Source organism: Lagopus leucura, unplaced genomic scaffold, assembly GCF_019238085.1.
Source record: "Lagopus leucura isolate 7727_CA_CO unplaced genomic scaffold, USGS_WTPT01 Super-Scaffold_1, whole genome shotgun sequence".
NCBI lineage: Eukaryota > Metazoa > Chordata > Aves > Galliformes > Phasianidae > Lagopus > Lagopus leucura.
In genome coordinates this window covers 27040985-27058472 of record NW_024962250.1, presented here as the reverse complement: position 1 = coordinate 27058472, position 17488 = coordinate 27040985, and the positions used below count along the sequence as shown (strand labels likewise).

The 17488-nt window shown below is 37.4% G+C and overlaps 1 protein-coding gene across 3 annotated transcripts in view; it reads left to right on the top strand.

Moving 5' to 3' along the window:
- TTC7B (tetratricopeptide repeat domain 7B) overlaps window positions 1-17170 on the top strand; it is a 124138-nt gene extending 106968 nt beyond the window's left edge. For all 3 annotated transcript variants that reach the window (XM_042865153.1, XM_042865143.1, XM_042865134.1), the window contains one exon: window positions 16169-17170. In XM_042865153.1, coding sequence (XP_042721087.1) covers window positions 16169-16390 — 222 coding nt within the window. In that variant the 3' untranslated portion in view covers window positions 16391-17170. The remainder of the gene's footprint in view (window positions 1-16168) is intronic.
- Window positions 17171-17488: the final 318 nt, after the last annotated feature.

The following is a 17488-nucleotide window of genomic DNA, read 5'->3' as shown; positions in this document are numbered from 1 at the left end:
TTTTAAATTTCATTTTAAGATCTCTATTCCATTTACTGGAGTTTTATTTCCCTACCAGTCAGTATTGTATTTAGTTCTGCTCATGCTTCCACAGTTTGCCCAGGTGGTGCCCTGTCCCTGGAGATGTTCAAGGTCAGGCTGTTTGGGGCTCTGAGCAACGAGATTGAGCTGGAGGGTCCCTGTTCATTGCAGGAGAGATGGAGCAGATGACATTTAAGGATGATTTCCAACTCAAATGATTCTATGATTCCATGATTTAAAGACAAGGAGAACTTTGCACTTGGGGGAGATGTATGAAGAGTATAATATAATTTCTCCAAGATAAGATTTCTTTAAATATAGATGGATTTTCTAGTAGCTATCTGATTTTAGGCAGAAATAAGAAATTGGTCTTTAAATTTAGTGCCAGAATTTTTTTGTCAGGAATTTTTTATCGCAGGTAATCAAACTAATAGATAAAACAATTACTTCAGTTAGCTTTAGCTCCATGGGAAAATTTGAAACGTATTTCATCTGACTCTAAAATTGTATTTCATTCTAAGGTTTGATCAATTTGCTCCATTATTCTTCATAACAGACTATATATTTGGGATGAGGAGGAATAAACGGTAACGGAGTAATAAATTGTTGATCAGAAAGGTGCTGTCTCCTGCTTTCTCATTAGGGCAGACTTTGTCCAAACACTCCTTGAACTCCAGCAGCTTGGTACCATGACCATTCTTTTGTTTCGTTTTGTTTTGTTTTATTTTTCATTTGCAATTCATCTCAGTAATCAAATAAACTGTTGGGCTGAGTCACCAGTGATAAACATACGCTGTGTTTTATTCTACTTTTCCCTATCACGCAAGTGCTTACCTTTCCTTCTTTAACATTTGTTCTAAGGACTTGCATGTTATTTAAGAAAACTTAAGTAATCATTTTTTTTCTGACATGCAAGTAGTAAATCACTTGTTGATAGTAAAGATGGCTCTACTATCAACTTGCTAGCCAGTTTTTTTATTTCTTTTATTTATCTTTTTATTTTCTAGGATAGAGATAATTCAGTTCTCAAAATATCTGGATCTCATTCAATTTCTTGTTTGTTTGTTTCTATGTTGGCTTTAAAAAGAAAATTCCTTTTCTTCCATTTCAGAAGTCTGGATGCTTTTTTAATTTGGGTTTCTGCTGAGCACAAGGGATCTTTTTATGCTGTTGCTATGAAGTGATGCAGCATTAACATCTACACTGTTATTGCAAGCCAGTGTCTGGTAAACTGGTAACAGTGCTGTTATTAAGCATCTGGGCAAGTTTAGAGAAGTAAAATTGTACCTGGCTGCATTGAACAGCTGCAGACAGTTTGGCAACAAAGGCAGTTGGCGTGGCAGATCGTAAGACAATTACGGAAATCACTTTTGCTCATTAGGGTTTTTAAAAATCTAAAGCCTACATATCTTTAAAAGGTTACAGTATTTGTATTCAAAACAGCTTTGAGTGATTAACTTACTAAGTTTAATCTGTACTTTTCTCTGAAGTCTATGTAATTTATTTCCTGTCAAGAAATGTGGAAAATGAGATTCAGAGGCTGCAACTTACCTATAAATATGATATTAGCCTTCTGATTTCTAATTCTGTACGTTACATTCATGAGACTCATGTTTAATTCTCATGCTTATTCTTTCCAATGCATTTGAATTCCGAAGAAAATTATTTTCTCCATGGGGATCTCCACTGTATCAGTTAATCTTGACAGGACAGCCTCATCAGTACTTTTGTTGAAGGGAGTCTGAGGGGGTTGTCTTTGGGTTTTTGCTTGCCAAGTGCTTTGCAGAAATTTAGGAGGATTTTCCCTTAGGATATTTAAATTTATTTTTTTGTCATAGGTGGACATTCTATTAAAATCTAGATGATCGTTTATCAGTGAAAATGATACACATATATATCATGTATATATACATGTATATATATGTATTTTAATAGTTACTGTCTTTGCATGCAGTTGAAGTGAAAGGGGCACATGGTAGCTCCTTGATAGCCATTTCAGATCACACAGAGTCAAATGAGGCCATTGCTTCATATTCACTGCAGAACTTTTAATGGTCTTAAATAATAAATCAGTCAATTTATATCTTATGTTCCCCAACTATCCTCCTTTCTGGAAGAATTGGTGAACATTCACTTAGATTTGCTCAGTGAATGCAATATTCCCCAAATCATTGCAGCTGAGATGGCTGATGAAAGCAATGGGTTTGGACAGTAGACTTGGTATTATCTGTGGCATGAGCACTTTGATTCATGTTTGATCTGGTTTTGAGAGTTCAGTTAAACTTGGCACCATGTTACAGTAAAGGCTATGAATGTAAACTACTTTCATAAATCTTTTTTTTCTTATCTTACTTTATTTTTTGGTGGAAAGTTCAAAGTTCAAGACAAAACAACTTCAAACAGCACTAAACCTGAAGGCTCTTGAGGCCTGAAGGAAAAAGAATTGCTCCTTTCATTATAATGAGTTGCTGGTTTTTCTCAGATACTCTGCTCAGGTCTGTGCTTTGATGTGCTCTCCTGTCTTTCAAATCAGATTCCTGCCTGTATTGGAAAAAAGAGCTGAGCTTTGTTTTGACCTCTGGGGAAAGTTGGAAGATAGTATAGTCCCTAATGTGAACTTCTGAGCACTTCTGAACACATATATAACCTTTGCATGTTTTCTTATGAGTGGATTCAAAGAACTAATATTGTAAATATCCTTTGGGAATTTTGTTTATTCATGTATTTACCATTATATTACCATTATAGTCTGAGTAAGACTTTTCAAGCCAGCTTTTTCCTATGGAAGTGTAATATCCTATGTTAGTTTGGTATGACATAGCAAACCATAACTGCTTCACTCTGTGATTGATGGGTGATAATCTAGAAAGAGAAGTTCTAAAGTTTCTCAAAATATTATAAATACTTATCATTGTCCAGTTTCTAAGATTGAATGTAGTTTTGTACATTCGGTTGGACTGGATGATCTTATAGGTTGTTTCCAACCTTGCGATTCTATGATTCTATGACATGTATTGTTTTAAAATGCAGTTGTCAGAAACTAAAAATGCTCCCTACATAACAACGTTTTATGATGGTTTTTTTTGTTGTTGTTTTTTTGCTCATCTCTGAACTAAGCAGTTTTGGGTATTATGTGGGTTAGCTGTCTAACTCGGCATCATAGCATATTTAGACAAAATCATGCATTATGAGTGTTTAAAAAAAAAACAAAAAACCACCACAACAACCAACCAACCAACATGTGCATTCATTATGGCTTCCATAGAACACACAGTATGAAAATAATTTCAGAGCTCTAAGTCTATGCAGACAATAGTTGTGTTAAGGGGCACTTTGGAAAACTACTTGCCTTATGGCCTGGGAGATCTGACCTTAAAAAAATTGCTTTTGTCTTGTTTTCCAAATTAAACTTTCTCTGCTGGACAGGGGAGTTTGCTACCTTAGAATAAGTAAATGGAAACAAAGATGAGGTTTTAGAAGTACCTACTCTCACTTAAAAACAATGCCCTTTATTCTAAATAGGAAGCAAGTATTACTTTAAAACAGATGTTATCAAGCAGTTACAGATGCTCAAAAGATGAGCAGGCAAACCACTATCAGCTGCAGACTCATTTCAATTTCCAGTTTTTTTATGCTCTGTGCTACAACTTGTCCTGACAGCTGACGATAGCTTCTCTGGGATTCTGTCTGGATTTTAATTTATGACCATTTGAAAAAGCCATAGCCACAATGGTACTGGAACAGATGGTATTACGAGGGTCACAGACCCAAAGGCTTACCAGAGAGCTATGAAATGCTGTGACACTGATGCAGTCTGTGATGATGCTTTGTCATGTTAATTGAATGCCTTGCCAGAATTTGGTAGGTTACAGTTGCCAGAAATAGCTGTTCTTGATGTAAAGTCTAAAACAGTATGATACACTGTCAGATCTATTAAAGTAATTGATGCATCAAACAAAATTTCCTTTAAAACTGTGATACGACAGTGTGAGCAGATGGTGATCTCTGTTGAAAGTAAATGATGTAGCTTTAGCCTAGGCATCCAAAGTCATCTCATTTGCTCCAGAATCAAACCTCATGCTTCCTAAAATTGTAGGAAAATCTATTAGTAGGTGCACTCTTTCTGTTGTGCGCATTAGATTTGATTTAATACAAAATTTACATCTAAATAGTTTTTGCCTAAGATAGAACCTCTGAATGTTAAACATAAGAGCTGATAAGAAGGGTTTGTATCTCCCTGCACTCAGAGGTCACTGTACATTCCTGCATTCTCACATGCCCCACTAAAACCACACTGCTGCTGTCATTCTTATCTTTGAAAGTGGAAGCTGCCACTCTGCATTTCAGTTCTTTTCTCAGTGAACATCAGCTTCCCAGTTTGCTTATTCTGATGGAATCTTAGCCTTGTGTGGGATGGTCTTTTATGTCATTCTTGTGTTCTTCCTGCCAGCTGTGCTCCAATGAACTAGAAAAGTGGCTCAAATGGCCAAAATTCTGACACTTTTGGAATCAAGAATCAAGTGTGATTCAGCAGCCTGTCAGCTGGTACTGGCAAACCAAAGGGAAGGAGAAATAGCATTTGGAATTACACTCATTTTCTCAGCAGATTTAAGCCTTGTGCATTAACTTATCACGCAGTTTAGAAAATGATTAAGAGCTGTGAACTAACAGCAGCATATGATTTAAAGTGCTGTGTCAATCAGTGCAGTGATGAAAAATCATTCATAAAAAGTCCAGAGCCACATTAAGCTCTTTTTGTCTGAGTCTTTAATGGGAAAGTGGTATTTATCATGGATGACAAAAGCAAACCTAGTAACATGGAAATGGTGGTAAGAGTCCACTTGCTGGTGGAGGAGTATGGAGGATCCAGCCCGAGTTCTGGCAGAACTTGGAAGTGAAGTGAAGTAAGTAAGATGTCTAGCAAGAGTTGATGAAACTTAAGCTACAAAAAGACTGTAGGACAGTCGATGTAATAATACCTGTACTGGGGAAGAGCAGTTACAGGGGAAAAGTCTCAGTTTGATGAAAAGTGAGACCTGGAGAACCTCCAGACCTTGGATAACAGAAATATGATGTTGCTAACAAATATAAAATGCAAGAGCAAGGCTGGAGCCTCTGCCTGTGGGATTGGGGCTGTTGGCTGATCTGAGCTGTTGATGAGTTGCTAAGCCACTACAAGACATCATGTTCTCTGCTCTCACCATGAATTCTGTGAGGCTACAGATTTCTTCTTCTATTAGGGAAGGAAAGTGATGTTTGTGCTCCACAGGTTACCACATGATCCCAAATACGCAGTAAAAACAGCAAAAAAAATCCAGTAGAAGTACCTGAGACTGACCAAGAGGGCAAGTGTACTATCAGTGTGAGCTGAAGTGTGGATTCCTCCCAGGTTTCCTCCCAGGCTAGCTCTATCCTTATTTTTTAAGAAGTGACATGGCTGGATGAAAAAATGGGTCTGTAGCTTCATATCAGACTTGTTCTTATCCACAATGAGCATTCAGGTGACTGAACTGCAGCTGTAGAAAATATCTGAAGATTTTCTGAGAGATGTGGCAACAGGATTAAACTGAAAATATTTTGTTAGCAAGTTCTATGTAAACAGTGAACAATGATCCGCAAGAAGACAGATGTGAGAAAATTGAATCGATTTACATGCACTCCAAAGATGACAGGTAAGTCGCATTAAACAGTATTCACCTTGTTTTCCTCCAAGCCAGAATTAGAAAAGGCTAAGTTGCTGAAATGTGCTGCTATTTTAAACTTTTTTGTTTTACTATTTTTTTTTCTCCTTGAGATTTCTCTCTAAAAATTACACAAAATTTTTTTCCTACCTTTTTGGAAGATAATGTCTTAAAGCATATGCAACTTTTTGAGGTTTTATGAAAGGTCAGTATGCAAAGAGGTGTTTTGCTTTTTTTCTAAGTGATAAAGGCCTTATGTTAGCCAGTGATTGAGGTTGACTCCTATGATCGCTGCCTGATGGTGCACAGATGAGAGGATGTATGGCTTCCGTTGGTACTGAAACATCCATCCCTTATGGATGGATCTGCTGGTAGCTGTTCTGTCAGACTGACAGTTTGGTGGTTTACCACCTACTACTGCTGTCCTTTATTGAACAGTCTGAGGATGAGAAAGTGAATGAATGCCCTCAGATGCTGGAAGCCTCTTTGCAAAATGCCAATCTCTCTTCATTGCAGTGCATTGGCCTGACGAGCAGATGGCAGCTCAGCATTTGCTTTGGTGTGGGCACATGCTGTTGCCTGGGGATGTTGTTGGAACTCTCACAGTCTCTCCTCCTAGGCTAAAGTGCGAAACTCTTCCCAGTGTCACTTGGCTTGGTGAAGAACTCTGCTTTATTAGAATTAACCTTTTGTTCTTGGAGATGATTGCAATACCACTCTAGTATGTGCTGCTATGGTGTCGTAACACTTCTGAAACAATGACTGTAGCCATAGACTTAGCTACAACAAATGCACATACATATGCAAAAGTCTCTGGCTAAGGGTAAGAGAAAAAAATGACAATTATGCATTTAAATCTTTACATTTCTATTTGTATTTTATTTTAATAATAAAAGGATTCGTCATCTTTTATACTGCAGTTCTGACTCAATAGTTAATGCAGTATTTGTCAGAGTATTTGAGAGAATTATGAATGCATCAATGCAAAAATACTCTGGAAAAGCTTAATTCACTTCTAATGACCTTTCCATAGTCCCAAAAATTCAGATTAGTGTCAGTTTCTGTAGTATTAAGTGTATACAGAAATAGCCTTGAAAATAGTTACATTTTAGGTAATGATTTCCAAAGTTACTGGTTTGAAATATTCTAACAATTCTCTTAATTATAAATTTTAACCACTGAACCTCATATTGGATTTAAAACTGTTTGTTTTTTTTCTTTGACACACCAGACTTTAGATTGTGTTCAGTTTTTCTAATTGCTATTTACACAAGCTACATACCACCTGTAGGTTCATTGTGATTTTATAGAAAATCTTTCATTAATGAAGAGCAATACAGCTTCTAAAATATTAGTTTGCTATTTGTTAATATTTCTTCTTTAATGGTATCAATGGTTGGCCAGTATCAAGAAATACAGGTTCTTCGGTCCATTACATATAATTTTGCATGGGTAACAAGTTTTCAAAAGCAGGAATGTCAAATGTAAAATAAAATCTAGTGTTTAGACAGTGGAGTAAGGAAACAATTCACAGTATCCTCAGGTCCTCTAAAATATAAAGCTTTTGCTCAAGTGTGGAGTAAGGAAACAATTCACAGTATCCTCAGGTCCTTTAAAATATAAAGCTTTTGCTCAAGTCTTTGAATATGGACTCAGCGATCTGAATCTCAGGCTCCTCCCTTCCATGATCTTGGTCTGAGCTTTTTTCCCCAGTCTGTTCTGCATTTGTATCGTTTTTGGATGATTTGTTCATTTGCTTTTCCTCTTTCTACAATTGAAAACACTTCTATCTTAGCCCTGTGTCTTGAGTAACAGACCTTCACACTGTTTCTCACCCTGTGACTTGGAAGTTGGAAAATAATGGTATCAGTAAAAAGTGGCATCTAGGAGGCTCTGTAGGTAGCATGATGATGCGGTGGTAAATCCAGCCTTGCTTTTGAAACCAGGCAATGTCGTGATACAACCACAGATTCTACTGATAAAATGTTAGTATTCCATTAGCGCATTATCGGGTATAGTGTAACAAGGTCATGCACTTGTATCTATAAAATGTTTGAGGAGGAGAAAAGGGATGAGCATATAAGTGACGTCCAAGAATATACTGAGTGCAAGAGCAAGGTGGGGAGGCACTGATATCACAGCTGGGAGGAAATGTAAAACATTTGGCACCAGAAGGCAAATACTCCAAATTCAGAACAGACCACAGTCTGAAGACAGGCTGTACTTGGTTGATCAGAAGGATGGTACAGCACTGCTTGAGCCATGGCAGTCTGATGGCTGGAAGGAGAACTGCTGTGTTTTCACTGTGTGTAGACAAAGCATATTAAGAGCCTCAGTGTGATATTCAAATGGAGATAAAGCATTCTATTACCTCTGAAGCTATGAGCTTTCCTCTCCACCAGTCAGGTGTCTTATTTCCACTTACTTTGCACTTGCTGGTGTCAAACTAGTCAAACCATACAGAACTCACCATATAGTTTGGTAGTGATGCTGCATTTTTATAAGCTGATATGAAGTTCAAATAAATTGTAAATCAAAGCTATGGCAGCCAATTGCATAATTATGTTATTTTATGGGGAAAAAAAAAGTTCCCTGAGAGCTTCATCTCAGTAGGAGGCTGCAATCAGCAACTTAAAGCCAAACAAACTTTCCATTTTGAAACTCCGGGTTATCAGCGGTGCACAGTAACGAACTAAAGGGCAAACATGCTCCTGCTAGAAAGGGTCAGTCATTTTCGAGGGTTTATAAGTACACAGATGCACCAACAATCACACGTGTTCATTATTTCACACTGGCAGTGTAGAGTTCAATGAGTAACAAAGCCCAAGTTGTTGATTCTGTTGCCAAGCAGTAAGTTTTCTCCTAGCAACAAGTGTTTTGCAGCAGGGGAAGCAATTGGATCCCTGAGGGGGTATGTTGGGATTGGGGGCAGGGTAAAACGTAACAGACTGGAGCTTGGGAGCTTTAGTGGTGACAAAATACACAGCTAAATTCCTGGGTGTGCTGCTGACTGAATAAGGCAAGTGAGAGTGGCAGGAAGGAACATGAAAAAAAGCAATATTTCAGCATAGGCAATGAGCAGAAATGTTGGCTGCAGGCACAGATTCACATTTGTTCATCAGATGCTTTGCTCTAGTGAGTGATCAGCTGTAGTGCTATCAGCTGCCTGTCCTCATAAAACAAAAAAAAAAAAAAAACAAAAGAAGACAAAAGAATAACACACAGAGCTGCAAAAATATTCTATTTTCTGCATATTCCATTTTATTTCTTCAAACAAATTTCAATGTTTATCTTATTTCAATGGATTTCAGATTCTACACTGTGGAAACAAATGACTGGTACGTTGCATTTTCTTTTTCAGTTCAAAAAGTTTACGTATTTAATTTAGAGAGAACGATTTTTTCTTGTGTTGATCAATCCAGTTGTCTTTAAACCTTACAATACGGATGCCCTTTAGAATGCCTAAGTTAAAATGCATCCATATCTGTCATAGCAGACATAGAATTATGCTTATTTCTGATGGAATGGCTCATTTCAAACTTTCTGTACTTGCAGAAAATAGTTACTTACAATGACTAAACATGTAGCTGTTCCTGGTACACTTCTTCCAAAGAAGGAACTGATGCACAATTTCTTGAGGAAAGTAACACTTCCAGTAGATGGACATGGTACAGTACAAATTCATCAGTTAAAAGGAAAACAGGAGAGTGTAGTGTATAAATAATGTGCTATTTCATTCTACATAATTGTGAAGTACGTGGAATCCAAAAGAGACCCAGAATAAAAAAAGCAGCATTTATATTTGTCATAGGATGTACTTAAATGTGTGTTTTTAATCGCAGAAGATGGGAAACATCACATACAGAATTTTACTTATTTGTCCACATATCATGAAAATAGCTCACTTTTCTCTCACCAATGCTTCTGTCTCATTATTACAGCACAACACTGTCAAGTCTCTGGTAAACTTTAGTTTGATGGATTTCTCTGAAAATAGCAGCCACCTTAACACCTGCAAAATAGGCTGAAAAAGCAGTGTGTAAGAAGGGGCAGTTTTGTGATGCTGAATTTACAGTGCATATGGATATGCTGTACATGCCTTGCATATTGAGCTTTAACTGTTTATAGTCATAACTCTTCATTTTCAAGTTTTTAAATAAGATTGCATGTTTCTACCATGTCTTTTTATGTGAAAATGAATTATCGTGCTGGGACTTTAAAAAGAAGTTAAGATAAAGAACTGGGAAACTTACTTGGGATGTGGTAATTTCTCTAAGTCTTTCATGTCATTATCAAAATCATTATTTCCAACATGAGTATAGCTCTGTATCTGATCGTACATTTGCAGCTTTTAGCTTATTGGGCTTCTGTGGGTCATCAATGAGTTGGGCAAATGGTGTTTTCACTGTTCTCTCTCTCCTTATTAAAAGCAAAATTGATCCACTACAGTTTTCATTTTCTCATAAAGTTTTGTTACTGTTTTTGCAAGAGAAGATTTCAGCTCTGAAAAATTTTTAGGTTAAAAGGGCCCAAATTTAGAAGCTCTTTAGAGAACTCTTGTAATAGATCAACCTAGGAAAAAATACAGTATGAAAATTTTACCTGGTATAACTGAAATTCCCATACTTGAGGTCTCTTGCATCTCAACAGGATGCAAATCTTCAGCAGAACTGATGCTTTCTTGCACGTTAAGTGCCTACATTTCTCCCACTTATCAATTTCTTTCTCTGCAGAGTTGTGAGAGTTCAGTGCTGGGAGTTTAGCATCATCTCTCAAGAAGGCAAAATTGCAAGTGGACGCATGGTCCAAGATTCCATCTTTTTTTTCTGCTTTGGAAAAAAAAAAAAAATCTGACTTTTGAGAACATCTCCTACTTGGAGTCTGTGTTTTTCTCAAAGAAAATGAAATTGTTTGTCTCAATCTCCAAATGGATGAAGGAAGGCATCTCAAGTGGTTCTTCTGCTGAGTTTGGGAACTGCTTATTTTCCAGGGCTAGTGGACAAGCAGTGAGATGATTCCATCTCAAGAAAGCCTCCTGCTCACTTGAGCATATTTTTAGTCACGTAGAAGAAACCACAGTGATCTTTATAGTGTTGGGTTTTTGTTTGTTTGCTTTTATTACTTTTGATAGTTATTTCAAGTAATTCATTTGGCATGATAAAGCTCTGGTTTGCTGAGGCACAAAACGAGTGATAATTACAGCTATTATTTTTCAAAAGTTAGTTTCATAGAAAGAAAATTACAGAGTTCCATTTCCCCAAAAGCACATAAAAAGTGACCTTCCTCGACTCATCTAAATAGATAGTTCCAATGATGTTTTCAAAATCAGAAATCAGTTATTTAAGTGGTTTTCCAGTTCTGTTCTGTGTTTATTTTTCTAGATGCATGATTTCCACTGACTGTTTGGTTAATCATTATGACAGGTTAATTTGCAAAAGAGAAAAAGCCTATTTGCTGAAAAAAGGTTCCCTGCAGTGAAGACTTCACTACATGCTTATTTAAGCTTTATACAATTGCTTATTGTATCATGTTGTTCAGACCGAGTGATATTTTGTTAATAATAATGGTACATTTGCTAACTGAAGGTTTTACATGGAGTTTGTGTCAAGCTGCATTGGTAAATTAGAATTACTTTGAATGTTTTTCTTTTTAAAAATACTTAGACTTAGCTTATAAGAAATAACTTCACTGCACTGAAAATGAAAGGGGGAAAAAGACTATACAGAATATAATTTTGGCATGTCAAAATATGATTTTGACTTATTAAAGTGTATACTAAATTTTGTGATTGGTTTTCTACTGCTATCTGCATAGCTCAGATTTTGAAGCTGTATTGTTTATGCAGGGGCCAGATGGGTACATAATGTCTTGCTGATTGTTAACAAGGTGGACTGAAGATTTAGTCCTACTGAAGTCAGTGCTTAATTAAACATCTTGTGCTACGTGCATTTGAAAATTCCATTGTGCATCCTTCTGTGCCCAAAAGACAATATTTTGTCATTTCAGTTTTCTTCAAAAGTAAGTTGGGTATTTTACCATAATTTTGCCTTTTAATGTTTGCATTCATTAATTGGATATTTCTCTGCATTTGCTTCTTCAGTGTAACCCAAAAAATTAAGAGAAAGTCCTTCAAAAAACAGAAGCATCAAGTCATGACATTATATAAGCATGCCATTATTGTCTCACTTTCCACTAATGACCAGAAGGAATGTGGGTATTCAGTTGATGGAAAACCTGATATTGGATCAGGAATAGTGGGGGTTCACAGTCACCTTCTCAACCATCAGAGCATGCAAGCCCTTTCCATAGGTTCAACCTCAAACATGAATTGTTTTACACCCTGCTGCTACAAGCAGAAGGCCATTGCAAAAACTCCCTGCTCCAATTGCCAGGAATGCTCACACCTTTTTTTGGTAATCTTACTCACAGCCAATTTCTACACATTTATTCCTCTGCCAACATTATTCTCTAACTAAAATAGTTTTTCTCTATTCTGTTCTACTGTATTTATAACAAGTAAATTTATCTCTCAGTTTTTGATTTGCCAGGTTAAACAAACCAAGTCTGCCAGTCTTCTCTTGTAAATTAAGATTTTTACTGATCATCCCAATAGTCATTCTCTATGCTTGTTCTAGTTTGAATGATGTGTGTTGAACAGGAACGACGCGAAGTGCCAGAGGATGTCTTCTTGTCATTATGTACTATCTGCTGGAAACCTCTCCTGATGTCACCTGCATTTCCCTCTCCCACACTGACACCTTTTCACACTATTATCCTATGGCTGCCTGATCTATGCCAGGCATTCTCCCGAGATACTTGCAGTTGATAGGCTTACACCCTGCTGCAGACCAGTTTTGTTGCTGCCCTGTTATTTTCCACTTGCTGTTAATGACTTCTGCTGTATTTCTGTTATTCCAGTTCTCATGATCAGCCTGTTGTTTCTGTATTGTATCCTCTTAGCTTTATCAACATTCTTGTGATGTCATTAATCAGAACGTTAAACAGGATTAGCCCTCAGATGCTGTCCAAAACACAGAAGATATGATCCCTGTTCCATAATATATGCAAGATAAGTACAAATGAAGATTATTCATCCAAATGTTTTGGATAGAACATTATGATATTTCTGTATATTCAGACTCAATAGCTGTTTTTAACGACTATGTTTGTGCAGGTACCTAGGAGATATTGAATAAAAACAAATGACTTATGTTTTGACAACAGTGCTAAGGGCCCTCAGTGAGGGTTGGGCTCTATTTGGCTGAGCATTATGAAAACAGATGTTCTTGAGAAATGAGCAAAGAATAGCAGTTCTTTATGTGGGGCAATGTGCAATGAGGTATAAAGATGCTGAGAGAGGGAACAAGCACGTGTGAAATCATTAAACAGAGGGAGGCTTTGTGCCTTGAGATCGAATGAAGAAAGATCTGCAAGATCTTGAAAATAACCTGTGGCAGGGAAGAAAATTGGAACTTCTTTTTCTTCATTTTTGTTAATTCCTGGTGGGGTTTTTTTCTGTTTTGATGTGAAGCTTGTGTAGAACCTTGTTTTCCAGTGACTAAAGTATTTCCCTATCATGAACAGCACACAATAATATATATATATATATTTTAGGAACTCAGGTTTTGTATGCTCTTGAAATTGGACTGTCCTTGTTACTCCTGTCTCTGAACCCCAGCAATGGCCTGGATGTGATAAAGGGCCATTGGCTTCTCCTAATGCAGGCAGAATCTGAAATCCATGAATTTCTGAGAACAGTGGCAATGAATTGCAGAAACAGACATGAAACACTACTTGGTGTGCAATGGTGGCACACCAAACAAAAAATGTTTTTTGTCTATGCAATTTCTGATGAAAATTTTCTATTTGTTTTTGAATTACGAAATCAGCCTCTGCATGTTGAATTGGCTAGCAGAGAAATATAGGGAAGGGTTTATTTTTTTGCCAAAAACAGCCACCAGAAATTGTCAGAAAACATGCAAATTCAGCAAACCAAACTACTGCAAATTGAAGGAACCCACTCAAAGTGGAGGCTTTTATAACAGTATGCTAACAGCAAATGTCATAAATTTATCACTTTCATGTGAAAGAGATGCAATGGGATGCTTTGTCTTAGCAGAATGCCAACAGTTGCGTTAAAAACCTGTGAAGCACTGTAGCATTTTAAAATGTACAGAGAACAAATAGTGGGCATATCTGTGTAACTCTTGAGTAATTTACTCTTTTCGTTCTGTATTTATGGAGTAGGTGCTTTTCCTACTAGTATTTCTTATTATTTACCAGGGTGATTGTATAACAGCTTTTCTAATTGATTCAGGTTCTAGAATCACTGTGGGTTCTGTCTACTAAAATGTGTGTGTGATTTTTAAAGTACCATGCCAGGTCTGCAGGTGTGAGCCGTATGTCACTTGGAGCTTATGCAGTGCTGAGGTGTTTCTCAAGCTCATCTCCAGTCATTAAGTGAGAGATCTAGCGTTACACTGCAGATGAATGTTGTCTGTATATGGGTAATGGCCACAACTAGTAGATTGGAGTTTTTAGTTCCAGTTATAAAGCAAAGGAAATTTACAAGTTAAGGACTACTGTAATCTGTATTGACTGTTGGGAAATCTTAGAGGAGTTTTTATTTCTCTTTTTTTTTTTTTTTTTTTTTTTTTGCTGAAGAGTTCAGAGGGCAAGTGTTTGCTGACAGCTGGTAGTCTGGAGATCAATGTTCTTGGCTGGGTGATGGTGTGGGGTCACTGCAGGATGCTGCTGCATGATTGACATGCCTGCTCCTTTTCCCACTGCCAGTAGTGTGCTGCTTCATAGAGCAAAGCCAGGCAAAGACCACAGACAAAAATATTCTGTGCCTCAGAATTTTATGAATGAAATGAAGCCATTTGGGAAGGAGACACAAGCTGGACACTGGCTGTGTGTGACATCTGACCATCGTTCCGAGGGAGCAAATCAGTGAGTCAGAGGATATGATGCCTTCTTTCTCTAGATCACTTGTTTGAACTCAGACTACAGCGATAGTGACCAAACGTTGCTATCCTTTTGATGCTTTACATGAAATGAGTCTTATTTCCTCTTCATTTGTTCTGTGGATGCAAAGCTTGTCACCTGGATGCTGCAGCCTAGAGTAGGAATCCTCCTATCATCACAGTGATAGGATATCCATCGTTCTCCATGCCAGAGAACGTCTGGTTGTCAGCTTCTAAAAGGCTATGGCCTCTAAGTCGTGAGGGTACACAACCTGATTGTCCAAGCCATAGCAGTTCCTTCACAAGTGCTACATGGTGTATATTCTTAGTAGAGTATAGCAACCATCAAGCAACGACTATTTACTTATGTTCTGTTAGCTGGGTAGTCTCTACTGCACTTTTTTTTTCCAAACAGAATTGACCAGATTTAGCATAGCTTACTTCTGTTCCAGTCAACAGTATTATAACTGTAAGATTTGGTTGCTTCCTTTGGTCTTGAAAAAAAAAGCCTTAATTTTCAGCAAGTGGGGAAAATAGTTTGGTATACTTAGGGAAAAAAATAATTTGCAGACAATTTGCGTATTTGATCAGTATGAAATCAGCACTCCCCCAACACCCCCCCCCAGAAATAATTTTAGAAAATGAATTAGAGATTCAGGTGTTGAAAGTCAGTAACACTTTTCAAGTTTCTAAGGTTGGATGGTTATACTAAACTGAATGCATGCAAACCACACACAGATACATATACATATGTATGTTTATAGGTTTCATATCCTTCATTTTTTGAAATTTCCCATCTGATACCTACCAGTCACTAGTAATTGCTTTCCTGTGGGGAAAAAATACCATCTCTGAAAGTTATCTCTCTCTGAAAGTTATTTTTTTTAATTGGAAATATTCTTCACCCACTCTGGAAATACTGACTCACTTGACAGCTCAAAAAACCCATGACCAGAGAAGACCTCTAGTAGCTTTATGGCAGAATATCTGCTAGGCAAATTAGCCATTGTTGTATTTATTTATTTACTTATCAAACTGTATCTGTGTCTCTTATGTGGTCGTTTTGGGGTGCATGGTCTGTTCTGCTGCTCTGTAAGATGCAGCTGGCAGTCTGTGATTGAAAGCCAGCCTGGTGAGCAGAATTCCAGAAATGCATGGTGGACAATTCAGGGTTTGCACAAAATTTCAGTGTTTTCTAATTATCTGTACTTCAGAGTGAGGATTTGAGGGACAGATTTACAGGGAGAAATAAACAGATTTTGTTGTTCAGAGTTTGTTTTTTGCATTCCAGTGTTTCTGGTCCAAAGCCACTTATTGTTGAGTAGCTTGCATCAACCTGCTCCATGTCTTTAAATGAAAAAGATGCACATGATATATAGTCTATAGCACTCTGAACCCATCCACTACCTGCGTTTGTTTAATTGCTGCAACATATCATTTGAGCTTCAGCATTATCCCACTGTGACCAGTCTCGACTATTTTTCTGCTGTGTTTTTGCAGGCACTGATACTTCACCAGCTTGGGCGCTACAGCTTGGCCGAGAAGATTCTCAGAGATGCTGTGCAGGTGAACTCCACGGCCCACGAGGTCTGGAACGGCCTGGGTGAGGTGCTGCAGGCTCAAGGCAATGATGATGCTGCTACTGAGTGCTTCCTGACGGCACTGGAGCTTGAAGCCAGCAGTCCTGTTGTCCCTTTTACAATCATCCCGAGAGTTCTTTGAAAGGATACCTTGGCCAGCTTATTTTGGTCTGACTTCTGGGTGTGAAAACCCAGTGTTTCAGGCTGCCTGGTAACTGATTATTTTGAAAAACCTTAGAGCAGCAGGTAACAAACTCATCTTCTGTGGGAAAGTGGCCAAAACAGTGTCATGATGCATTCTGTTGTTGAACTGAGAGGACAGAATGGCTAACCAGAGCCAAATCAGTCATATAGCCAATGTTTTTACCCTGGTAGTTTTGAAAGTTCATTATATTGTTCCTGAAAGATGTGCCATACTTTGTTAGTGATACTTGAGTGTTACATAAAATTATAATGGAATCAACTACCAAACGTAGAATAATATATCCAAGTTAAAATTCAGTGGCAGAGCAGTCTATTTTTAACAAGGCTGTTATGAAAACTGTTTTCTTCCTGCCTCTCAACCTCTTTTGGCCCAAAGTCAAAATGAGAATTTTCTGTTTCCATCTCTATTTTAGTCCAGGCCAGAGAATCAGTTGAGTTCTTGTTTTTAGTTGTTAATAACTGTGATGTGTGGCTAACTGTTCTCTACTTAGAGCAAAGGCTAAGTACAAGAATATTTATATTTTACCAATGTATGCCTGTTACAAAAAATGTATTAGTTATTTAAGTTTAACTTTTTTATGTGAATTCAGAGTTTATTTATCAATGGAAATATGTAAAAAGAACCTCAAATGGAGTATTTACCGACATTCCTTATTCATGACCCACACTTGGCTAAATGGGAAGATTATGTTAATAATAAAATGATTTTTAAATGGAACCTTTTCTGTGCCCTGGTTAAGAACCTAGGGGGTAATAGATATCTTGTGAATGAATGCTATTGATGTGGCTTCTGTGGCTGGCTGACCTTGATGATCAGCGACACCAAAGTTAAATGCCTTGACTAGTGTCTAGAGAATAGAGGCAGTTGTACTCTTTGCCAGTACTAGAGTTATTTGAGATTTCAGGTTTCCCTAAGTCTTCACTACTACTCTTTTTTCACTCCTTCCATTCCAGCTCTTGTTGAAGCCAGATTATTCTGCTTCCACATAACACATGGGCTTTTCCATATATGTTATTAGTGTTTGGGAAGATCATG